The sequence below is a fragment of the Streptopelia decaocto genome (genome assembly GCF_964273445.1).
Source record: "Streptopelia decaocto genome assembly, chromosome: 1".
Lineage (NCBI taxonomy): Eukaryota > Metazoa > Chordata > Aves > Columbiformes > Columbidae > Streptopelia > Streptopelia decaocto.
The window spans coordinates 90,577,981-90,605,040 of NC_138663.1; the positions used below are offsets into that span (position 1 = coordinate 90,577,981).

General features: G+C 38.4%; 1 protein-coding gene across 2 annotated transcripts in view; it reads right to left on the reverse strand.

The window, feature by feature from the left end:
• Positions 1-27,060, reverse strand: part of EPHA3 (EPH receptor A3) — a 228,999-nt gene that overhangs the window by 74,677 nt on the left and 127,262 nt on the right. For both annotated transcript variants that reach the window (XM_082076386.1, XM_082076385.1), the window contains exons 4-5: positions 2,925-3,080; positions 2,112-2,447 (exon numbers count right to left, since the gene is read on the reverse strand). In XM_082076386.1, the coding sequence (XP_081932512.1) occupies positions 2,112-2,447; positions 2,925-3,080 (492 nt within the window). The remainder of the gene's footprint in view (positions 1-2,111; positions 2,448-2,924; positions 3,081-27,060) is intronic.

Below are 27,060 nucleotides of genomic sequence, written 5' to 3' on the forward strand. Positions count from 1 at the left end.
GCTTTCACTAAGCTGGGATAGGCCCTGACAGTGCTTGAAAAAAGCACAGGGATACTGAAAATCCAGGATTAAAACTGCAACTTCATCATGGCCATTGTGAGGGCGCAGGGTCCCCAAATCAAGGTTGGTTGAATATAATCTAAGGTCTTCAGACTTTCTGTCCCCACACAGGTGTTTAAGTATGACATTAGCTAAAAATATGCTTCTGGTGTGTCCCTTTTGTGATCTAACCAGGAAAGGAATGCAAGAGAAATCACATTTTTGTAATATACTCTAAACAATTACTTATATACAAATTTAAGGTCTAATTTTAGCAACTTTAGAACTTCCAGGGGAATTCTAGTACAGTAAACCAATTGGCGTGATCAAGAGATAGCACAATTAAGCCTGTAGTAACCCACACTACCTAAAGGTACTTAAAGCAATAATGTGCTATGCATAAACGTAGAAAACACATTGCTTAAGCCACCTGTGGGTTGCATTGAAGAAATCTGCGATTTCCAGAAATGCATTGACTCTGCAATGTCACAGGAACTATTCTTTCCAAACCAAAATCAAAATCCACCATGTGTCATGGTAAAAAAGGCTGCCAGCTCCAGGGCCTGGGGAAACACACTGCAAAGCAGAAGGCCGCAGCAGAGGAATACCCATCACTGATCCTAGGGAGTTCATTCTGTGGAGTGTCCCTTGGTGATTTTTAACTGCTATGGTGATGAACAGGCTGAAAGGTAATATCTCTGATACAAAAAAAAAAAAGAAGAAAAGAGAGCAACTAAACAACGGCTGCCCAAGCTGCTGATACAAATATCCAAGTAACTATAACAGTAATATATATATATATATAATTACAGTAATATATACTGTAACTATAACAGTAGTAAATTCTTTGGAATGGACATGAGTGTTTCAGAGCTGACGGTAATGCCTAAATGAGAAAGAGGTCATGAGAAGATGTTTCAATTGGGTAATTCACCTCTGTCTGCCTACTACATAGTTGGTCTTCTAGAGCATTTGGAAAGGTATTGACTGCTGTCAGGAAACAGTCCATTCTCACATTTTTATGCTTCCCACTTAGGCTTATCTGTGATCTGAGGACAAGAGATATATCCTGTATAGTGAAAAGCATTGCAATAAGATAGCACACTAGGAGAACATCTACTGAGAATGATGTTAACTTGGTTTGTGCTTTGAGGAAGACAGAAATGTAGGTATTTTGGGGACAGGGTATGGGATGGGAGGAGGTGGGAGAAGACTTGCTGCACACACACATGCTTCCAGTACAGAGCTTTCTGATGGTGAACCACATGGAGAACTACAGAAATTTCAGGATCTAATGTTTCTTTTCATGGGCAAACATTGCTCCTAAACAAATGGTACCAAAACAAATGCTCGAGAAGAGTCTAGATTCTTCACAGATAAATGAAACCTTGTCAAATGAGAAGCAAATGGTAGAATAGTGCAGCGGTGACAAAAGCTCTGATCTGATAGTCAGGGCATACTGCTGTGTTCATGCAAGGCCTTGATGACTTTAATAAGTCTCCACAGAAGGAGAGCAGTCCCTTTGCACACTATCAACTACAGCACCAGGACCTAATTCAGTATTCAGCTCCACACCCCCATCATGTTGGCAATAATTCAGAGTTGGTGAGACAACTTGTAAAGGAAAAAAAAAAAGGAGTGTTTTAAACCTCTCTAATTTAATGTTAGCTTTTTATGTGTCTAACATCAAAGCATTTTTTCACTTCCATTTAATCAAAATTAATCACTAAGATTACTACAGTAATTTGTGTTGGAGATTATTGAAATGAGTGTTTTATTAAAATCTGGTTTTATTAATAAAACACATTCTGGCTAAGGAACCATGTGAGCCTGCTATTAGAGACTATTAACTGGGGACTGGGAGTTAATCATAACAGTCATGCTGCCAGGTCCTTTGACAGCAACACACACTGGGTTTGTTTCAGCTTTTGCTTTTACTAGCGTATTCAAGTCAATTAGTTACCTTAGCACATGAGTGGTCAGAGTAACTCCTGTAAAACAGGGAAAGGCAACAAAGGTACATACATCTCAGTAGTTCTGAACAAAGAAAGGGTAATCAGAAAGAGACTCACCAGCCTGATTAGTTGTGATGCTGACAGCAGCAAATTGTCTGGAAAGCATACTCAAGTCAGATACCCCATTGACTGCATCAATCTCGAAAGTGTAATTGGTATGTGCCAAAAGGTCCACTACTGTCACCGTGGTGTTGGTGAGTCCAGTCTGACGGGGTAAGAATCGCACATTGTCGCTACACGGCTCACACATCTTGACATTTCCTCCACATTTTTTGCAAATGATGTTGAAAGTGACATCTTTCCGACCTCCAGTGTCAAGAGGCCAGCTCCAGTCCAGGATAACAGAGGTCTCATTGATGTTAGAGATAACGTTTCTTGGAGCAGATGGTGGTCCTACAAAGGAAACATGAAGCAGAGGGATGAGATTTTCTGGAGTGCTTTAAGATGGAAGTGAAAAGGGCCCAAAAATACAAGAGTGAAAAACATAAATAACCAAACTCATCTAGTTATTTTCTATAGAGACTGCTGAAACATTTCACTGGACTACAGACCTAGACTATCAAAGACCATGTTTTCTTATAGACAGACAGTACCCTCAGGGTACAGTTCAGGACTGTGGGCTGGAAATATTGATAGCAATTTAAAAATCCTAGATCTCCATCTTGAATCTGATAGAGAACAAGAAGGAGAAAATGGAAATAGAAAGACATAAACCCAGCACACCAATTTTTGGCAGCCTGTCCAACATGTAAGAAGACATGGCAGGCAGTGATGGCTGACTGCAATGGGACGTGAAAGGAAGCAAGCAAGCCGCTGAGATACAGATGGAGGAGCAAGAATGACAGCCCCGAGCATAATGATGCTACTCACTGGTGCAAGCCATGGATGGAGGATCTTTCTCTGAGCGAAAGTAATTCTTTTCACACCTGCAGTTCAGAGATGCTTCTTCGTAGGTAGAGCTGTGGGGTGGGCATTTGGCACACTTCACGTTGCCAGCAGAGGCTTTGTAGAACCCAGGTCGACAAGCTGCAAAATAACAGGAGCATAGTTTTAAATTCCATGGACATCTCCTCAATTTTAACATGTGACTTTGTTACTGCCCTGGTACTTATCCATATGTAGATCACATTTTTGGTGATGTTTATGGTACAAAAATACGTATTTTTCTCATAATGAGAAGGCTGAAGGAAATGAAACCTCTTGGTAGAATTAAGCTTTTCATGCATCAACTTGGATTTGCACTTAATTTTTCCTGGAAAACAAAAGAGTCTATTGCACCACTAAGAAGAAACATCTTTATGTTATATCTGCTTAATCTACCAAAATTTTGGTCCCATCCTACATAAGGAGCCAATTTTATCCTCTCTCTGCTGCAAAGATTTGCTTACAAGGCCATACTGATTGTAACCTGTGTCTGTCCAGTTTAGCATGACTAAGCAAGCCAAAACCAAGAAAATAACCTGAACAGTCAAAGATCTATTCCATTTCTGAAGGACCAGGCATCAGGCTCAGTGAGCTGCTTCTGACGCTGAGTGAGTATCAGGAACTTGCACAGTCTTTACAAGAAGGATGTTTTTTACATTAACCCAGTGCCCTCAGGATGGTGCCTGCACTCACAAAAGCTGCTTCTGACAATCTCTGGGTGGTGGTGTTTCATTAACTTTGACATGCTCCCTCTGTTTTGGCTCCTGTTGCATTTTAGAATGATTTGGGGCCATGTTTGCCTCAGAAGAAAATGGTCTTTGAATTAAGTTACAGAAATGAACAATTCAGCAAATAGTTTTTTATGAAAAACCCAATGCAGTGAAACAACAATGTTGACTTCTTTCCACTAAGGTGATATCACCATCTGAAAATAAGAGAAAAAAAAAAAAAAAAAAGAGACCAAAACCTGATAAGAAACAGCAGACTCTACTTTTCTGCTGCTGATTTACTCCAAGACATGTCTTTCTCCAAATAGAATTTACCAAGTAAAATTATTCTGGCTGACACTGGTCACCGACAGGTCTGTACTCATATGTACAACAATCACACACAGACAACGTAATGTAAGGGAGTACATCTTGAAACACCTTCACCTTTTGCTACAATTTAGTTCCACAGCAAGCACTGCCTAACACACAAGCACACTACGAAAATCACAGCATATTCTCATTGCCTATATAACGTAAAAAAAAAAAAAGAGATATACAATAAAAACCATGACTTTTTTTTGTGTCTGGAGCCCAGACAGTCAAGTTTAGATAAAATGGCCTTGGACCTCTCACTGATTTATGTACTAATTTGAAGCCAAAAAAATGGGTTCACCAGTCTTAGCCTAAGCCTGAACAGGGACACACTTTTCAGTTTTGCTTATGAACTGATTCATAAAAGTAGCATAAAATCCAAGATACAAGGTGTAGTCTTTTCCATTCATTCATGCACTGCCCAAACAGAAAAGTGGATGGGCAGCCTGAGGTGGAAAAAAATTCAGAATATAAATCCCACCATCTTTGTGACAAAGGAGAGATGGAAGCTGCAGCATTAAACTGGATGTTCGGTTTCTACATTATCATCCATAATTGAAACCCTAGTTGAGTATCTATGTTAGGCAAATTTGTTGATTAGTTCCTGGTGTCAAACACCTGAGTGAAACGCACTGACAAGTAGAGAGAAAACAAACCCCTGTGCAGTCATATGCCCTGTTCTGAGACATCTTAATAAAGAAAACCCTCCTCACACTGCATTGAACAGCGTGAGAAGCACGAAACATTTCAGAAGGAAGCGCTAATCTCAGCCACTCTTCAGCACTTCACAGCCCTGGCAAACCGAGGCGCCTGGCTGCAGCTGCTGCCTCCAACTTCCATGCTAGCGAAGCAGCTGGGAAAGACACCTCCTGCTCCAAGTTCTCACTTGCGAGCCCTGAGGAAACAATCCCAGTTTGAGCCTCTGGGGCGTGGGCCCAACAGGCAATCTGTGGAAGCAGAATTGCTAAAAATGACCTTGTGGTGAAGTTCACAGGGCCTAACGCCAACCCCTCCCAATCTGACGCATCCTATCCTACTTCAGCCAGCGCTGCTTGTGTTTCCATCTCCTCCAAGGCTGCAAGGGTGTTTGGGGATTTCTGTTTAACTTCAGGAAATATCGGAAACCTCAGCCTCCTCAAACACCTTAATTAGGAGAAAATGCAGCAGGAAACAGTGTTGGCTTTGTTGATGTTTTGTTGTTATTGTTGCAGCTTTTAAGACTCAAATCTCATTTCCTCCCAAATACTGCCCCATGATACATGTGTGGTACCTAAAGCGAGCCTCTTTTGTTCTCCAGCTGACAGAAGAGGCTTCAAGTGATTCTGCTGTCTCTGGGCACGGGATGACCATTCCTGGCCCTAAGACAAACAGCCAGGCAGAAAAGAACGGACACCAATCCTGCCCAAGTAACTAAGCAAACTCATCAAGAAACAAACACCACACTACCTCTGTCCAGATATTTACACAGCACTTTCATCAAAACTTCTCAAGGAAATTCACTGCCAGGTAGTAAAATCAAATGGTTTCATGTAACTATATCTACTCAACTTGAAGAGACTTTTTTAAAATTTATGGGTAGGCATACACAAGACAAAGATGTATTTATGAATACATACAGTATAATTTTTTAATTTGTCAATAATTTTATACACTAGTTTAATGTAAAGATTGGAAAAAGACTAATAACCTAAAACTGAACCTTTGGCACATGGTTGGTCTTCCTACAAGACAAAATTTCCACTGCTTATTAAGCCTAATTTATTCATAGCATTGCGACACATGGGTAATTCCTTTACAGGATGGAACTACAGTAAGACTGTTTATTTGGGACACTTTCAAAGCACCTACCACCAACATTTTAATGAGACAATGAATTTAACATAAGTAAACAAGCTTGTGTAAGAAATTGAGAGATTTTGTGGAGTGAAGAAGGCAAAGGACAGTATCAAATGGATCCATTCATAAAAGCCTCTCTCATCCCTCAGGTGGAAAGCCGTAGACCTCATTTAAGAAAAGGTGGTGGTAGTATAGGGCCACAGAAAAGAAAGAAGAAAGAGGCCCATGCAGGAAGCACACTGGTAACAGGATATCAGTCAACATCTTTTCTGGAGAGACAGGGATTTCACCATTTTGCATTTCTGCTGTCGCAGTACACAGTGAGCAGTTGGAGCTGGAGACGAACTGATCCCTGGATCCCTGCTGCCTTGGTGTGCCCTAGCGAGAGCATCCCAATCTTGTTTCCTCCCCTCTGGCTGTCTCTTTTCTGTCCTTGTCTGTCAGACCAATTTAAGATTATTCACAACTGTTGCCCAAAGGAGAAAAAAAATGCAATTATACTTGAAATTGATGCTTGAAATGGGGGGTGCCAATAGAAAATGTTGCCAATGTACTTACTATTCTTTTCCTGGTCAATTTTTAATTTCAATATTCAAGAGAAAAAAATGAAGCCTTTACTTCAAAAGGCATTCATTTTTTTAATGCCAGAAAAATTGGATTACATGAACTGATGGAAGAAAGTTTGGCTTTTTGAGGTGAATACGAAAGCTTTAGTTTCAGTCAGGTTGAAAATAAAAGGACTAGCACACAAAGGCTCCACAGAATCTGTAATTTCATCACAGGAACAAGCTATGAATGGCACATGCTGCTTCTCAACATTTTTTTCAAAAAACTAAGGAATTTTACTTTCCCCTCACAAGGAGCAACAATGCAAGGGGAAATAGATGCAATGGGCCAGGAATAAAAACCTTTCGTCAAACTAAAAGTGAGTAAGGGAAACCTTGAGAGTTTCTACATACGTGATATAAACTGTAGAGCAAGATCGTCTGGGTTTGCTCTTTAAGAAGGTCTCCTCAAGTCAGATGCCTCGTAACTCTTGTGATAACTCCAGCCCGAAATATTTTAAAACCGTGTGCAGTCTGATTTCAATCTCTTTTATTTGAGCAGAAGCCACACTGATGTTATTGAAGTCACCTACTGGTAAGAGTTTCAGGACTACAGTTGTCCTCATTACTGTATGAAAATAAATTTCCTTATGCTGTAACTGATGAGTCTGTCTCAGAGACAGAGAGCAGGGAAAATTATTTCAGTGAAAGAAAAACAAATGTATGCAGCAATACATGGTAGTTACTGCTAAAAGCAATCTTACTGTCCTTTCAACAGTAAAGTATATTTCAATTCTGTTTGACTGATCTGTTTGAGATTAATATATGCTCCTAATTAAAGGTTAAATGATTTATTCAAATTTGAATTAATTGTAAATTAAAATATAAAGTTGTTAGTAAATAGAAGTATTTTACTATTCAGACCCTGCAGCCCTTTATACACAAAATGATATCATCAGTTCCCAGCTGTCAACACCAACTAACAACCTGAGCCTTTGCTGTCTGAGCAGAGGACTTCCCAGCCCTGGTACTCCTGGCCTGACAGGGCCCATTTCCCTGCACAAGGTCAAAGCAACTCCTTATATGCAAAATGAGCCACATTCGCTGGTCCTACAGGAACTCCAGAAGCTCTGCCTTTTGTGCTCTGAATAGAGCTGTGATGCTCTGAGACATGGCCCAAGTACCTCAATGCACTGGGAGCAGGTATACGCAGCCATGAAACTGGGTGTGCAACAGGCAGCGTCCACCAAGCAATTCAGCGTTTCCTCCTGTTATTCCTCTGATGTTCAATAAAACAGCCCGGGGGTGAAATGCCACTGTGGCATTAAGCTACAGCATTTGGAAAAGAAGGGAATTCAGTCATAAACCTGTACAGCTCATGGATACCTTAACCTTTCCCCATCACGTGCAACACAGATGACAGCAATCCTGGAACAAGCCTCCTGTCCCTGTCCCCTGCAGAGAGGACAGGGAAGCATCCCCCACACATGTGGTCCCTGTTAGAGGGGTTTTGCAAGCTGTTCCCTGTAGAAATGGCATACCAATGAGCAGCAGGTCCTTATGCTGGACCTGAAGCCACAGGATGACCTTTGGCTGTGCAGGTGTGTTGGGAAGTGAATGCTACTGACTTGCTCACCTCGACACCCATGTGGACCCTTGAATCTTTGCCAAGTTCTCAGATTCTTTTTAAAAGCATTTGTACAGCTCAGTTTTTTTCTCACTATGACTAATATGGTCATGCTCTGGAGATGCCAACAGCACTATGTTTATCACCAGTAACAGGATTGCACATTCACCCACCCACAGATACACACGGGCATGTAAAATGAGAGGTAACACAGCTGACAGCTTGTGAAAATGGATGGCATAACAAGTAGCATAGACGAACCTTATAAAACACTCAAAACCATTTTATTGCCCTTGGGTGAGTCATTTCTTTCCCTTGTACTTGTTTATACCTTTGAGATACAATAAAAAGGTGAAAATTTTGAATAACTTTAAATGAAGATTTCAAAACTGTTCATTTCACACCTTTGTCACAAATCATATCCGGCTCTACATCTTACTCTTGCTAAATTAAAAATAACAGTATATAGATATGGTAAAGTTCTGATTCAGATATATGAAGCATAGGAAATGAAGGTAAAATTCTGCTATGAATCATCCTGCCCTCAGTTTATATCAGATGTCATTCACAACATTGAAAATGTCTCATTTTTTCCTCTCTTGTTCGCTACAGCACCCCCACGCAGCAGGAAACAATGCTTTATAATGTAGGTTTTGTCCAAAATCCCTCGGAGCAGGGAAACCATCTTCAGCAGCTCCCATTGTCCATTAGTATATGAAAAGCCAGATAACTCATGGCATTACATATTTATATATCCTCTCTCTCTCCTGGGCTTCTAGGTACCTTCTTCCAAACACACTTAGCACAAACAGGCTTCTAAAAATTACAGTGTATTTTTCGATTCTTATTTCCATTGAACTCAAGGCAAGCTTCTTCTCACCAGATCTGAATAAATGGTAAGATACCACTTAATGGAGTACGTCTCAAAGCTAAGTACTACTCCTTACAGTGGAAAGAGAGCTGAATGTCACAAACACTTTGACAAGTCCCTGTACCTCCTGAGGAAGAGGAAGAAGAGGAGGAGGAGGAGGGAGGGGCAACCCAAATGCTTTTCAGCAGGTGGGGATCCTCAGAAAAGTCTACTGCACAGACAAAGGATGCTTTCTTTTTGCTGGGATGTGGCGCTGGCATGTACATGTACTGTGCTCAGGGGAGGAGGGAAATAGGATTGAGAAAGACTTTAGTGAGGGTTAAAAGCCCTCGTCGGGATGGATCTCATTATTGTCAAGATAATAATATCCCTAGGAAGAATTTAGGACATCAGCTGTCTTTTATTACCCATAGAAGTCTATTCTGTTTGTTGGGGAAAAAAAACTTAAAATTATTCTTAGCATTCTTTGTATTCTTATATTGTCTTACCTGTCATCTTCAGCACACTATACATAACACCTGAAATAATTACAAAGCAGGTAGTGCTGGGACCAGCAGCAGAAGCAACCCAGTCATTTTTGCTAAGCTTTATAATCAAATCAATAAAATCTCACATTGCATTTTCTGTGCCCAAGACATATTTTTTACTTTGAAAATGCAGTCATAAAATTAAAATTTGCATTTTAAATGCTAAAGTGAATTCCCACCACTCCTTTCATTATTAGCTGTGTGATAGCTCTGGAAAAATGAAACTGTTTATTACTATAACTTATATTTTGGGGGAGAACCATTGCAGAAGGAAACATGCATCGTGTACTTTTGCATCTCTAGACTGGAAAATACAGTAATCATAGGCAAAGCTGCTGACGGAGTTGAAGAACTACTGCAGCTGTCCACGGCTAGAAGATATCAACAATTAAAATGGGTGCAATTTCTTTCCAATCACTAGGCTGCCTCCAACAGTAAGCTGTCAATAATCTGTGGGTTCAGGAAATCATCTCTCTCCTCTCCACTGTTTCCTACCCCTTCAGCCTTTGTGCCAGCAGGATGGACTGTGCAGTCTGCATGGCAAAAGGATTCAGCTCTACGTGACACTGAAATACATCTAGAAAAACACTCTTCGGAAAAAGCACTTTTCATTTTTTACACCTGAAAGCTGCTACTATCACAAAAACTATATTCAGTGGTATTTAATCTTACTCATAAATAAATTTTTGCTTTTTCCTCCCAACTTCATTTTTTATAGTGATCTGTGACCTTAACATCTTTTAATCAGATGCCTTTTAAATTGGCTTTACTCCCAGGTCAAGTCATTCAACAGAAACAATTCCTGTTCTTTGTTTAATAACTGTTACTGGCAGACATATTAATTATATGTACATAAGAGATAGCTTTATCCTGAGGGAATAACACTGCACCTTTCAACCGCAGTCTGTACTAGCTCCACGTTATGCCTTGCAGGCTTCTGTATCTCTTCTTATGAAGTGCATTACAGTTGTGATTGCTAACAGCAATATTGTTGAAAGTGCAATGTCAAAGATAGGTCTAAAAACCAGCATTACAGAGAAGATGTTCTCACTTGTGGGTACACAAATACTTTGCTTCAAAACGCATAAGACATTTCAGCTTATTTGCAGTTTTGGGCAAAATCTTTCATTAATAGGAAAACATTGAGAACCACAGCCTTGATTCAGAATTAAAGCAAAATAAACAAAGTTCTACTTTAATTCTACTCATACTTAGTGAATACAAGTATTTAAACGGGGAATTTAATAAATCCATGTTTATAAGCACTGTCTTTCACTTTTCCTAAGCAAGATGTTTTCTTGAAGCAGTGTCTGGACACACTGGGACCTATTAAGCTATCATTTTGTCAAACAAAGAAATTCAATGTTCTGTTTATTTTTAAAACTTAATTTAGTCCACACAGAGATGAAAAATACCTTCCTAATTCAAGAAACATTGCAAAAAAAAAAAAAAATCTAAATTAAAGAAATAACAGAAAAAAAAACCAAAATAAACCAACCAAACCAAAAAACCAACCCCCACCTCCCCCAACACCAGCATCAACTTGAACAAGACAAAAAAAGGTTATACAAACACACACACAAGAAATATGGAAGTTTTAAATGACCATTTGGCAAGGATAAAAAAGACTAATTTTCCTTGAACTGAAATTATACTATGTACTCCTCAAAGGCAAACTAGGTATAGGATCCCAACGGCTTCAAACGATAAACGTTTTCTAGCATCAGGCTGAGAGTGCCATAAAGGGATAACCATGGTACCGCTTTGGTTTAGTCTTTCCTCAAGCTCCCTTCTTTATGCCAGAACTTAAAAAAACCCAAACACACACAAAGAAGAACAACCAAGCCCCCACTCCTCACAGAGCAAACCAAACAGATCCGGTAGACATGACAGGCTCTGTCCCACAGGACTTAAACTCTTGGGAAGATGATTCCTCTCCAGCTCAGTGGAAAACTCAAGACAGTGCCTGGTAATTCTCCCAGGCTAGATTTAGCTAATAAGTTAAAAATGACTTTCATAAGCTGGAGATGTTTATATAAATTCCCTGTGCCTGAATGAGGCCAGATTAACAGGTTAACAATATGAAAGGTAGTATGAATAAAGAACAACAAAGGAGTTAGCATACAGATTACATCTAGCCCTAGCACTTGCCTTGGTGCCCACCTCACATCTTATGGTAGCACTATATGAAAGCGCATTTGCCATCCCTCATTATCTCACCTGCATCCCTACAACCTAGATATTATTTCAAAGACCTAGAAACCAAGGTTCAATATATTTGCTAATTTATTTTCAATAAAGGTTAGGGTTGTACTGTCCTTCATGTAGAATAGCCATTTTTTTTTTGCTAATTATTGGTCTCAATGAATGTCTCTGACATTTCTCTCCAGTCAAGGTGGTTGAGCGTGAAGTGAAAAAATATATTCTTCCTTCAGTTTACCTTCAGTTTACCTTCAGATTTGACAGCCATTTAGCCAAATGGAAGTATACTTGGTTTTTATTATGAGACAGGGAAAACAGCTGCTCCTGATGTAATCTCTCTAAGCTATTCCTTACCTTAGATCTATCATTAACTTATCTTCTCTGTGATGAACAATCACAAACTTTTCAATCAGCTTTCATAGGAATATCTTCTATGTCTTTGGTTATATTCACCTCTAGTTCTGCAGTGTCATTTATCAGGTGGAAAATGCTCTCAATATTTTCATAAGACTCCTGATGAAACAGATAGATTTTTATATATCAGACTATTTTATCTCTTAGTTCCTGTTTCTAACATATTCGGGGCTTTGTTTTGGCTTTTATTTCCAGCCCTCCATTGACCAGGCTTACCTCTCCAGCTGTCTGTGTCAACGCACACATCCCAAGTCGAAACAGTTAATTCAGATGTACGAAAACTCTGCATTTTCTCTATGTCAGTGAGGGAACATAATTTTCTATTTACTGAGCCTGAATGTTCTTTTGCAACTTCCCACTCTCGTTAACACATATAGGAGAGTGTCGTTGTCCCCATTTGGCAGGTGAAAAAATTAATGCAGAACAGGCTCCGAATCAAATGTTCTTTCTTCCACTGACAACTCCTAATCAAAATGGTGCCTGGTGGGCTCCGTGATGTTACAAAGAACTGAGCCCAGCTCCCCAGTGACATAGGTCCACTACTGCAATTAGCACAAATTAGTACTTTTGTTAGTAGTCTCAGCAGAGCTGTCAAATTAATTGGAAAAGAAATTTAACAAATGCCATTCTCCTTAGAGATATTCTTGCGGGTCAGGGTTGAGGCACATTGGTTGAGCAGTGTGGGGGAAGCTTGTGTTCCTTACACCTTTGCTGAACTTGTTTTGTTGGTAAAAAGAGAGTACTTTTATTTCTGGAGCTGTTAATCAGGTACCTGTCACAAGTAGTCCACTGACATAAAAAAGACAATCAATTTTGTAACACAGAAATATTCCAGCTGCTGGTAAAAAAAAGAAAAAAAAAAAAAGGCTCAATTAATGTTTAATGGCCAGTGGCTAGAATATCTATACATTCATTGTTCATGAACTCTCATTTTCTCACACTGCAAATTTAGTTCTTTTGGTTTATCTCTAATTTGCAGAGGTATCCAAAAGATAGTGCACTGTTCCCCCTATTTTAAGATATTTCTGAATTCAGCCACTGGAGGCAAGATATGGCGAAATGCATTTGTCTTAAGGTTCAGGAAGCAATCACTGGAGATGCTATACTGTCCTTCCTTACCAAAAAACAAAAACCAAAACAAACAAACAAACAAACAAAACCAAAAACCAAACCAAACCAAACCAAAAAACAACAAAAAAATAACCCTCAAAAAACCCCACACAAACCAAAACAAACCAACATCAAAAAAGTTGGCATTTTTAAGCACTCAGATTAACAGGAGATGAAAAGCTAAAATTATGCTGCTATGCCTCATTCAATGAGGGCCACTGAATCCCTTCTCTGCCAGCCACTGACATATTGCTGCCTGAATTCACTGGGAGGTGGCGCTGGGAAAGGGAAGCTCTTAAGAAGAGAAATGGTGCTGCAACAGCAGGCACTTAAACCTGTCTGAAAAAATTCCTGTGGTTTAAACTGCTGTCATTACCTGCTGACATAAGTCTGAGATGTAATTTAGTGTATCAGAACAGAGTAATAATTTGTAACATCATATAAGAAACAGCCACTGCTTTGCTAGTGATGCTGTAAATACCACTTAATGGGTGCATCTACATGAGTGTTTTAGGTCAGATCTGGAGAGCACTTTCAAAGCAAAATCGTGGTTCTCCCCTCTTGTCATGATCTGGTTCACACAGAAAAGTGTCTCCAGAGCACACAAATAGGTATAGTGGATGATGCAATCCCTGCTACAGGGAAGTCTACTGGACCTAACTAGAGATATTCTGCAGTAAAACATGCTGAAATGTTTATGGTATTGATACAGGGAGTGGAGCATCTCCCTTATGAGGAAAGGCTGAGGGAGCTGGGTCTCCTTAGTTTGGAAGAGACTGAGGGGTGACCTCTTTCATGTTTATAAATATGTAAAGGGTGAGTGTCACCAGGATGGAGCCAGGCTCTTCTTGGTGACAACCAATGATAAGACAAGGGGTAATGGGTACAAATTGGAACACAGGAGGTTCCACTTAAATATGAGAAGAAACTTCTTCTCAGTGAGGGTGACAGAACACTTGAACAGGCTGCCCAGGGAGGTTGTGGAGTCTCCTTCTCTGGAGACATTCAAAACCCGCGTGGATACATTTCTGTGTAATCTCATCTAGGTGTTCCTGCTCCAGCAAGGGGATTGGACTAGATGATCTTTTGAGGTCCCTTCCATTCCCTAACAATCTGTGATTCTGTGATACCAAGTCCTTAATGCTACTGATCTTTTCCTATTTGGCCACACTACTTGCTAATGTAGACTTCGCGCATGATTACCAGTTTTCAAATATCTCAATGCAGTCAGGATTGCTAAAATGGTTAGGTATTTCCATGAGAACAAAGAAAAAGCCCTGGTAATGGAAAAAATAAAGTATGATTTTGTTATTGGAAAGCCATTAAACATATAACCATAAATAAACAGAAATTATTGTCTGTTTTTTACCACATTTAATAGAATGTGAAAAAGGCATAAAGAGAGGTTTCACTGATTACTAAAGAAAGGCTTTAACTAAGGAGACGAAAACATTATGGCTTCATCATCACAACCTCTTTCCTTCATGTGCCTTTTTCACTGAGTGTATTTTCATCCTTCCAGTGGAAAGCCTGAAAATTAAACAGTTACGGCCTCTGGGGACATCTGCACGCTGACAATCTTCTTCTCACAGCTGAAAGGAAAAGCCCAAGGCTTTTGCAAAACTATCTAACCACTCAAGTGCAGTATTTATACATTGTTTGCTTTAGCTTTTATCTGGACTTCCTTGGTACTTTGCCTTTTTAGAAGAGAACTGTTAATTACTTAACATGCATTTTCTAGGCATGTATTAAAAACGTCTAGCTTTGCAGGGTAAGCAATTATTCGCTGAACAAAAACCCAATTAAATATAAATTAAAAAAAAACCCCTACAGTTCAGCATTTTTATTCACTAGCCTGATACCTGTGTGAATTAAAGGGGGGTAGAATCTCAGCTGCTTAGAAAACAAAGAATCTGATGTATTGTATCTTACATGGCATTTGCTACAGAATTGAATCGCTGCTTATAGTAGGGAAGCTTTATAAACACTAACAGTAACGAGAACTCAATATTCTTCAACAGCATTCACTTTGCAATGCAGAAAATTCACTGGAAGGGAGAGGAAACTAAGTTTCCAGTATTGCATTCTGCCTACATTTTCTCAAAACAAATGATACTGTGTGCTAGTATAAAATGCCACACGTTCAATTGACAGTTTTCAATTCCGCTGAAGCTCAACACTAGTAGCAAGGTAACACCACTGCATTTTATGTGGAAAATAACTGAATAAAAGGATTAAAATATATTTCATGACTCTGCATTGTATTATACAAAAGATTTTGCTGTACAGGCATGATACTATTTTCTGACTGAAGGAAGAACATTGTGAACACAAACTATTTAACTTCACAATTGTTTTCATTTTCATTTTTCCACTTCTAGCTTTAACAATTCAAAAGCAGGAACCAAGGAGGCTGAAAGAACATACAAACTCCTCAAAAATTGAAAGCATGAAGGTAAATCTGCCGAGAGACATGAAATGCTGCATCTCTCGGTATCAAATGATGGAGAAGAAGGGTTGTAGTGGTTCCCTACTGATGGCTCTTCCTAATGCTATAGGAATATTCCCACCCATTACCAATAGAATCCTTTGGAGTTGGATAAGACTGTTGAGCCATACAGTCTGAAGTTAAGTTGAAACTATTTTTCTGCTTCATCTTGGAAACAAGGAAGTCAAGTTATGGCTCGTTACTTTGCTTATCAAAACTCTGATCAGAGTTCTGTTTCTAAAAGATGCATTTCACTTCTTCTGACCAAATCAGGTCATAAAACCCAATGGCATGTTTGATAATGAAGTAAATTATATGGTAGGATATTGAACTAAAATAGAATCTTACTGGTCAGGGCAATCAATTGCTGTCTAGATTATAGGTGATATATCATCACAGCGATGTATATAAAACACAGGAAATTGTTGCATATTAATAGAATAGTAGTTTAATCAGTCCTCTGAAGAATAACCAATATATTCAAGTACAGACATATTTTGATCTGGTTGTAACTATAGTAAAAGGCCTATATTTTATCATTTAATAAAAGCCTTTTAAACCTTCTATTACGTGCAAAAATTAAAACAAGTTACAACCATAGAGAGTAGAGTAAATCTCAATACAATGAAAAAGGTTTTCTTTCTTGGCTGTCACATATAGAGTATTGTATTTATTTATATTATTTTAGAGAACAAAAAACATCTGGAAGGAGGCACTCTGCACACTCTAAACATACAGCCCAATAGTACGAAATAGCACATAAAACCAAAAAATATCATGTTTGTTGTGTCCATGAGACTGGCCACAAAACATTTGTTTGTTTTATTGCTAACTGAAAAATCAAGTTAAATCAGTTCAGATAACTGAAAAAAAAATATTATTTGCAGATTGCTTTTAGCAAAACTGTAAGAAAAGCATACCTAAATCCTCTGTTCCTTTTTCTTCTACCGCCCTGTGTGCCACACAAGAAACTCTCTCCCTGCCCTGATTCTCACAAATTTCATTGCAAAGCCTGGGGCACTCAGAGGTTCAAGACAAAACACAGAACAAAAAGGTTCCTGACTCAGTAAGTGGTTAAGTCTTACATCCATTACTAACTATGTCTATTTCTGAGAACTTAGGACTGATAGATCAACATCTACACCTGAGGTAAAGGCTTCCTGGCCACAGCTGGAGCTTACAGTCCCATCCTGGGATGCTGTGTCCATCATAGGCAGGAGCCAGCTTCTAAGGCAAACTGCTGCTCTGGTGTAGTTCACGCAGAGCCTGCTCAAGGATGCCAGCTTGGGAGACCACTAGACTACTAGAAGAGCTTACTTGAAATGTGCCTTTCTGCAAATCCATGGTTCAGCAGATCATGATCTCGCATTTCACCACCAAAACCACAGAATAAGTGTGTATGCCAGTTGTAAGCATCCACTATGCAGTTTTTCTCCTAGTGGCTCTGTTCATCAGACAGATTAATCCAGTTGGTTGAAGTATAATAGAAATATCATAACAATAAATGTAAAAACATCCATAAACATGCTTTGCAGCCAATATAAACCTCAGTGCTGATGTAAGTATGTAAAGGTTTTATACATTTTTTTCTTGCTCCTCTCCTTGTTGCCTGTGTTGTATGTCAGATTATATGTATAGAATGAGCAATTACAATAGGTAAGTATAACTGTATTTTGAAGGTACTGTCAAAATGCATTACTGAAATGCCATATTAGAGCATAACTAATCTGAAATGATCTCCCAGTAACATGAATGTCACTAATACTGTGGTGCTGACATCATGAAGTAAGACTGAGACAGCTTTCCACAGATTTAAACCTGGCAACACAGATTCAACATCAGGCCATAGCAGCTGATCGAGCACTCACATCCTTACCTGGCACCAAGAAAAAGGCACACACAATCCTTCATTTCAGCTTGTTCCCATCCTATAAATGAACTGTGCAGTGAACCTCCTTTGGACTGCCGTCAATACTGACAAAATTCCATTATCTGAATAATGTATGTCCAGCAAGATATGGGCAGGTAGCTTAGTCCAGTACCACCATAATCTTCTCCACTGCTCTGTGCCACTTGCGACAGGGATTATGAGCTACTGCATTCAGGGACACTGATCTGCACCGACCAGGAAGCCAGTCACTTTCAGATACAACTATAGCTCACTTTCTAACTCTTCCCTAAGAAGGAAAACTGCTTTTACATTAGGACTCACTGTTAGGGAATATTTTGCTATTTTCTGACTTCTTATCTCAGTTACAGTGAACACTGGGTTAAATCTGTTTACAGCAAATACCTGAAACAGGCTAACAGCAACAGGCCTTATTATTCTTGATGAATAATGTAACTTAAGAGCTGTAATACGCACAACTGATTTAATAGCTGCCAACAGTCCAAGTTTAGAAAAGACTGATGCAATGCTTGTAAATTTGTCTTGAATCATATTAATCAACCCCTGCTGCTATCCTGCAAGCAGTTGGAAATGTTACTGCCTTGCCTGCTCAGTGGCATCCTCCATTTGCTTTCCTATATCTGCAGCAAGGGTCCTCTTACTCCTATCCTCAACTTTTCAGAAGTTACTCAGAGACTGATACCACCACAATCAATTCAGTATGAGACTCTCACCCAACTTAATAGGTGGCCACTTCCAAAATTCAGAAGCAAAGATTAAATTCAGTGGATGATCATGAGGAAGAAGGAACAGCACTTCCCAGAGCTGACTCTTCTAATGAACACAGAGGGACACGTGGTGCCCTTTCTGCACATCCTACAGTTCTTTCAGTCTGAATATTCAGGGGAGAAACATAATTACCTAAAATTCACCAGAAGAAACATCCAGCTGCCTAATGGCCAGGGGCAGAAATGCTAGACTTCTGGCTTGTAGGATGATTTGTACCTGCCATATTTTGTATATTCACGCTACTGACAACTCGGAAATGAAAGCTGGTTTCACAGACACGAGTTCTCAGAGAATTGAAACTGCTGTTACCAATTCTTTCTACCCTCTTGAAAATATCAGATGTTAATATCACATTACCAAGTACAAGATTTGCATTTAATACTGTAAATCCTCCCCTGCTCCCCTCTACATGCACTCTCCAAAGTCTCCATAAGGTTTGGACTTCATTTTTACCTCATTAATCTTACAGAGTCTTTTCTCCATCTTTTACAACTGTGGCACAACAAAGTTGGAATAGGAGGTAGGGCTCAGCTAGCAGTAAAGGAACTAGTTCTAGAAAAAGCGTCTTTCTTCTAAAATTCCTGGATTGCAACGTGCTTACCTCATAAGGTAAAACCAACATAATTCCATCCTCTGCAACACTTCCAAAGTGGTGGGGGAGGGAAAAGAAAACTCTCAGACATTAGGAATGCTTATCCATGGTGGTTTCATTGTGTATGGCTAATGTTCAACTATTTTAAAAAAGCTGTAACAGCAGCTATTATAGAACAAAACCAACCCATTTTCCTCTTGCATCTGAAACATGTGGGACAGGATACAGTGGACCTCCCTCTCCATTTTTCTTTACCCTTTGACAAATTCAGGTTTTCCTGCAAAGAGAACTTTCTACAAGAAAAGATTTTTAAAAAGAAACCTGTGGCCCTATCCAGAGCCATCTTTATTAGGTAGTTTCCATCCCAGAAAAGCATTGTACAGCCAAAACAATTTCAAAATTACCACTGTAAGCAAATGTTAAGTTGAATTTTCTACTGGATCACAAACAGAGAGAAAGAAATATTAAAGGACATAAAGAAAATAGTAGAAAATAATCATAAAGTAACAATAGGAGGAGAGAGTAAATACTTTTTAGTTAGCATTTTACCCATCTAATTGCTATTCTTTTCAAATAAATGTACTACTTCAACAGTCATTTGCTCTACCATGGTCCAAGTAAAAAGTAGCAGCTGTGTGCAATATCTAAGTAGTATCCTTCCTAACATACAGAAAAACAGTTACTATGATATTTTCATAGCCAAATATACTATGAATTCCAGATTACTAAAATAACTCAGTTTTACAAGAGCTCTTGAAACAGTTCCAACTTAAGCAAGAGGAGAGTTGGCCTAGATGAGCAATGAGGAGTCCGTGTGATTATTCAGTCTTCATGTTCACTACATTTAACATTGGCTTTTTGGGGATGGACTCCCAGAGATGAGACAGCAGAGGAACTCTTAGACACTGACAAGTTCAGTGGTGACAAGCTTGGAGTGACAACGTGGTTGTTCAGAGCAGGCAGCAGCAGTTTTAAATAGCAAATTAATATGTTTCAAGGGTTATGCAAAACAAGAATAATTTATGACAAATTGGTATCAGGAACACTTTTAATCAGCCATGATCTGAAAAACCTAAATTCCCACTAAAATTAATTGGAACTACTTGCTTTTACCTAGCTTGATTTTGACTGCAGGAATGTTGAGCAGCAAAAAGAGATTAGTAGGAGCTTTGCTTTGTCTATAGCCTTTATCTCTCTAATTATATACTCGAGACTGGGAAAATGAACATAAGAAATGATGGAAAAGTTATTAAAAAGTTATTATACAGGCCAGACTTTTGTCCACACATAAAAAACAGAGTCCAGCTCTGGGTCCAAGAGATTCCAAATGACTGATTAGCTACTGAAGCAGTGAATTAGCTCCAGGGTGAATAAAGAGAAAAGAAAATATAAAAAGAAGAAGGGTAGCTGCAGAGACAGAATCTCTCCTCTGGAAAAATGAAAAGCTTTTCCAGGGGTGACACCAGTGAAAGGGAACATGATCAGATTATAAATGATAAATAATGAGTCAGCATGGGAAAACTAGGTAATGCTGGTGTTGCCTCTGGGACGAGACTGAAAGTCTTCTCAAGATACCTGCCTGCCCATTTTGATGGCCCTGCAGTAACGTCCTCCCTTACTGTCTCCCACCTCAAGACAGATCCAGGAACTTCTTGGATGGGCCTTTAAAACCAACCAGAAAGAAATACTTTTGTATCATCACATCCATCCATCTTGAGACCATCTTGAAGTCCAACCATTCAAATCATAGAAACATGGAATGTCTGGCTCAGTAACTCCAGTGCACAACCAGTATTTAACAGGATCTGCAAGAGGTATCATCAGATCCGAAGTAATTCAACCGTGTTACTGTGTCCTGTGTTGAAACATTTAATACAATTTTATTTTGTTTTGCTGATGCTAATCACATTTCAGGTAACTATAAGAAAAGATGGACCACCTAAATGTGTGTATTAACCTATTTTAGTTCCATGACTGTAAATCTCTCTGCACATGTTTTACTTAACAGTTGTTTATATCAGCTTACCTTAAATAGCTTCTTAATCAATTCCAGTTAAAACAAAATTAGCCTGAAATTAAGCAAGGATCTATACAAGAGCAGCACTAGCTTAAATAAATCAATTTCAAACAACAATCTCACCAAAAGCTACACACCTTGCCGATACACTAAACAAGAATATCCACACTAAATCCAGGTTAGAGTTTCTTAAATCAGAATATTGTCCACATACGTGTTTGCAATTATCTAATTAAGCTGCTCTCACTAATCAGGACATCAGCATATCTAATGGAAAATCTGGATGCAAACCAACAGTTCACTGATGAACATAGATCAAAAATATATACTAAAATACATATTACAAAAGGACAGATCCTGGCATTTCTAAAATTTCTGTGGGAAAATCCCAACACACACTGGAAAGGGGCCAAACACATAAAAATTGTGCAACAGGAGTTTAATTATTTAATTCCCAAATTTTAGGATAGGAGTGCTGAGTCCCATCTTGTCCTGTTTTTCCATTCTCATTGTCTTTCCACAATAGCATCTAAGGACTTCTCTATTTTTTTCGCTTTGCTTTCTTTACTTAGTTGAGCATTTCTTGACTCTTCTTCCTCAAGTCAGAGCCACACCCCTGTGACAACTCTCATACAAACAGTCTGCCCTAAGCTGGTCAACCTAGTGTGCAAAATAAACCACATCAGAACATCACAGTTATGTTCTCATTATGTTTTCCTTTTCGTTTCACCTGTGCCATTACATTACAAGAATAATTTTCTGTGATTTTTCTAAAGGCTTATTATCACATAGATGTAGCAGAATATTTCCCTAATTTTCCAAAGACCAACTTTTAATTTTCCTTAGAGGTTCTGACTAGGAAGGATTTCCCAGTTGTCCTACAAATGAGTTTTTCAAATGACAGTTCCCTCTAATGTGCAAGTCATCCATCTAGCATTCTTATCTTGAAGCTGTTTTACTTAGTGCTTTATTTCCTTTAACATCAAGTTTGGTGAATGTAGCTCTTTCTAGGATAACTTCTAATTTGGACAATTATTGATTTCTGTTAGCTTTATCTAGGATGATTCAAATGGTGCTTGTTAACTCACATTTGCTCAGATAAATATGAGCATATATATTTATTTACTTGTATAAATATACATTTTTTGTATATATAAGGAGAAATGTATAAGTACTAATAAATAAATGTGTTAACATTTGTTGTGGGAATTTCTTATTAGGAAGAATAATGCATATACTCCATTATTTACTGCTTTATATTCCTGAACATAAAATATTAAAAATTTAACACAATCGTCTTCACTGTTAGTATGCTGATTTCCTTTAGCTATCTGCTGTTTAATTAAACATAATTGTTTGAGTATCTGAGACACAGAATTGCCAGGCATTACTAAGAACAAGCTGTGGTACTGTGAAGAAATTTATGTTCTCTTCCACATAAAGCTGATTCAAGCAGCAGACTACCAAACATATTCCTATTTCAGAATAATATTTTTTTGGAGTTCAAGATTTCTATTATCCTGAACTGAGAGAAATTGCCTACTGAGTTCCAGCCTGTTACATCTCTTTAGAAATATTCATTCATTATACAGTTCTGAGACCTACAACTCTTGAGGCTGAAGGTTGCTGCTACACATGACTGGAGCTGGGCCCAAGCAATGCAAAGTCCCTTTGTCTTCCCACACACTAATTCTGTGCCACCAAGATTAAGGTCTAACACAGAACAAAGGTAATAAAAATATTCTCTGGTTTATTTTACTAGTGAATTTTGGTATTCTTACTGAATGAGAGAAGAAAAAAAAAGAGAGAGCAAGAAAGAGAAAGGTGACAAATTATAGTGAGCTGCTAGAATTTTATTCGAATAGAAAGGATTTGACGCATATGAGCCACTGAATGAAAAGGAAAACGGCCTTTGGAAAACCACTGCCAAAATATAGTATTAGAATCTGCAGGGAAAATATTTCCTGAGATAAAGGGCTAAGCTAGAAGAAGAAGCTCATGCATTGACTAATATGAAAATAAATATGACCACATTTAGAGACATACTGGAACATCATCAAGGCAGTATCTGAATTCTCCAAGGACCACTAGGCAACTCCAAGGTTATTACTGATTCCCATAAAACGTCACGGGTTAATGCTATTGCAGATGTGGCAAATGCAGTGGACAAGACTAGATAAATAGATTTAAAACTTTGGTAAGTCTGTATGGGACATTTCAGAGGAATCAGGGCTGCAGAGAGAAGACAAGCTAACCAAAAGCAGACAGTACTAAATAAGGTAATAAATAGTCATGCAATGGGATACTTCTGCAGAAAAAAGCCAATACAGGGTTGGTATGTAGAATGATGTGCTGATTCAAGATCACACTTTTGAACTTCATGCAAAACTAAGAATGAAGCTATAACTGAAGCATCTTACATACTTACCAGAACTTCAAAAAATACTGTTGTATTAGGGAGAAGACAGTGAAATCTCTGTTTTGAAGTTGAAGAAAGAATACTCTCCCTAGGCATGCCCAATCTTTTACCCGGTATGCTGGAAGAATATGGTCCACCTACCCATTACCTGGTGGTGAAGTGAATGTGTACAATGTTTACACTAAAAATGCCCACTAACTCTGTCCGGAAAAGCATCCAGAAAATGTCAAGTAACAAAATGCCATATTTGTTTAGAAAGTCAGATTTTTCTACAAGTGGTTTCAACAGCTAACCAGAGAAAAAGAAAAAAACTGCTAAAATTTAGCATAATTCATAAAAGCTTAGGAAGTATTCATAAAAAGTGAGGCAAGTGCAAGAGAAAAATGCCTGTAGTCAAGCAACTAAAGCTAACATCTTAAAAGATGAAAAGGAAACTACTAAAACAAATAGTGTAATGATTTGGCAAAGGAGATTCTGAGATCACCATTTCAAACAGGGATTTCAAGGTTGGATGTGACAAAGAACTACTGTAGAAAACTAGCACTACTATCATGTAATAACCCAAAGTTCAGTATAAAATGACTCCAGAAGCTCTTTTTCAGCCGTAATATATCTGACTCTTACTTTCAACCTTTGCCATGACATGATTATGTTATAAACAAAGAAGTGTAATGACCTTGCTCCCTGTCAGCCATTAGACAAGCAAGTGTAAGCACCAAATGCTGAAACATAGTTATGACCCACATCTTGAGAACACGTGTTCTGGGACCTTGGAGTCTCCTCTTGCAAAATATAATTTAAATGACTTGAACAGCTTTGTTTTCACCAGCTAAAACTCAAGTGTCTTGGCAGAGTGGTTGAGAAACATTGCCGCAGCACTTCTCTACTCTAATCCTGGCATGAGCAACTGTTGTTAATCCTTGCTTTCCTAAGAACTAAATTCATTATTATTTTAAATAGCCATTGCAGATGCTGGTGTTATTCATGCATGCACAGAGAGATGAGGGGCCCTCCTTTTGCCCAAGTGATGCAACTGCAATGAGAATTAATATCCTTCAATCACACTCTTTCATCCTAATATTCTCATAAATAAGATACTTCCAAGTCTTACAAACAAACAAACAAACAAACAAAAAAACCCCAAACAAACAAACAAAAAAACCCAAACTGAAATGGATTTAAATGCATATTAAAAAAAAGATATTTTAAAGGTAGATTTCAGATTGAGCAAAACATTATCTACAGTCCACTACTCATATTTTCAGAGAAGACAGTGAGATCCTTCGAAGTCTTAACTACCAATATTAAATTAGACAAAAACAAAAGAAAATAAAAAGTTACAAAACCAGAACAAATAAATACTGTGATAGAGTCATGTTAATTACACCAGCAATATTTTGTTTATCTAGCTGTGGAAAGGTTAGAGAAATTCTCTGTCTTTCTCTGATTATTTATTTATTGTGTGTATGTTTGGTAATCCTAAAAAAAGGTATCAAGGTAGCAATACAAGCAACCTCAAATTCTTTATTTAAGGCTATATCATAAACAATCCAATCCTTTAAAATCAAATTCTTTCATTTAGAGTAAACATTCTCAAAAAAGACAGAGAAAATTATTTTCATTTTTTATGTAGTAATTACTTAGTACATTGCCGCTGTACTTTAGCAAGAGGCTGCTATGGTGCAACTACTTTTGAATGAGTAACGTGTAAGCAGGTGGGATGTAATTCTTGCAAACAGGAGGAGAAGAAAAACAGCAGCAGAAAGCAAAAAATTAAGATAAAAACTCAACCACCCCCAAAGGAGAGAATAGCAATCTTCAGCACAAAAGAAATGCTATTAAGATGCAATTCCCATTTTAAAAATGAAGTGTTAAATAACGCCATTTTTCACTGCTCCATGACAAGTCTATAGCTTTTCTGAGAAATCATGCAGTGGCTTTTTTTTTGTGGTACTGAAAATTGAACAAATTTTCCAAAAAATGAAGGCATCTTACCTTTTAGACATGGGAAAAGAAACCCCTTATTTTACTTACACCATAGTTATACTAAACATTTGGAAACACAGAACCTGAAAGTTATACTTTCTGCCTCTATAAAGAGAAAGTTAGTCAAACACTCTACCATAGGAAGATATTTTTATATTTATGAGAAGTTAGCAAGGACCTGCTGGTAATACAAACAGTCATTTTGACACTTTAACATGCCATACTGATGTCTTCCTTTAATTAGGTGGTTTTCTCCTGCTAGTAAGTAGCATCCTCTTGAGACTGCTGCTTCACTGCCTGGGCGCCCTTTGGATTGATGAAGCCACTATTTAACGAATATCTGGACAAAAATACTCTTTAGATACTTCTTGTTTCCCATGCCACCTTTCCAAAAACTCAGCACAGCATCCTGAATTTAACCCTCACATGCTGAGCATTATTCTAATCTATGATTGTCAAGGTTCCACAGAAATGGTGCTGCTGCTTTGATTTTCCAGAAGCTGAGGTAACTGAATGTCTCAACTTAACAGGCAAGAGACATTCTGAAGGCAGCCACTAACTTGCATGGAACGGTAATGTGTTGCTGCCTATTACTGTCCACTTCACACAAAAACACAGTGTAGGTGATAAGCAAGACAGAAATGCAGTTCACCTTACCCTGTCATTTAACTATTTTTTTTTTAATTTCAAATATCAGTCATTTGAAAATAATAAAAAACCACAAACAAAACAAAACCATAAACCCAAAGCCCCCCAAAACCCCAAACAAACAAACGAACCAACCAAAAACAACTCTGTAACTTGCACAGTTGCTGCTGAATATGCAGCACAGAAGCACTGCAGGACTTGTCCCTTCCAAACCAGCTTAGCTGGATACTGTGTACCATTTGGGGTTCAACATCTCTTTCTATGCAACAACCAAAAGCAGCACTGAGCACAAAGTGTAGCACTCAAATGGCCAGAAAAATAGATAAGCGGTGCCAGATAGCTGTAATGAAGAGGGTCAGTTAACAAGGGTCAGTTAACAAGGTTCAATTGCTGCCTTAACAGGTCCCAGATCAGCATACGACGGAGACACGTTTCACCCTGAAACTCTGCTTGTGTAAGAGACAGCAATGCCAGGCTTAGGCTTTCTCCTTGATTGTATCAGATGTTAGGAAAAATGTTAGGGTTGAAATTACACGCAGAAGTAGCTCTTTTTTATGTGATTTCTTGCGGCAAATAAATTAACATTACTTTGAGTGCTGACTGGTGCTATAGGATAACCAGAGCAATTAAAACAGAAAAAAATTGGAAATTTCACAAGGCTTTCCTTCATATAGTTCATTAACTCAAGCACTGGCAGGTGCCAGTATTCTTCAGTTCCTATTCCTTTATTTAGTTTCAGAAATAAGCCTGACTAAAGAAAGTTGAACAGAAGCAATGGCGTGGGTTGGAAAGGCTTTATAATTACACTAGGGGGAAACAGATGGGAAAGCGCTGACTACATATTACAGCATCTGAGATTACACTACATCAAAAAGCTGCCCAGCCTGGTGTGTACAATAGTGAGAGAAAACTAGCAAAGTTTGTAACAGAAGCATTAGTGTTGAGTGAAAAGAGCAGTCTCTGATTTATTTCAGCGTACATCAATTAAAAAAGCTCATCTCCTGAGACTTACAGAACAGAGGGACCTTAAGTGACAGCAAG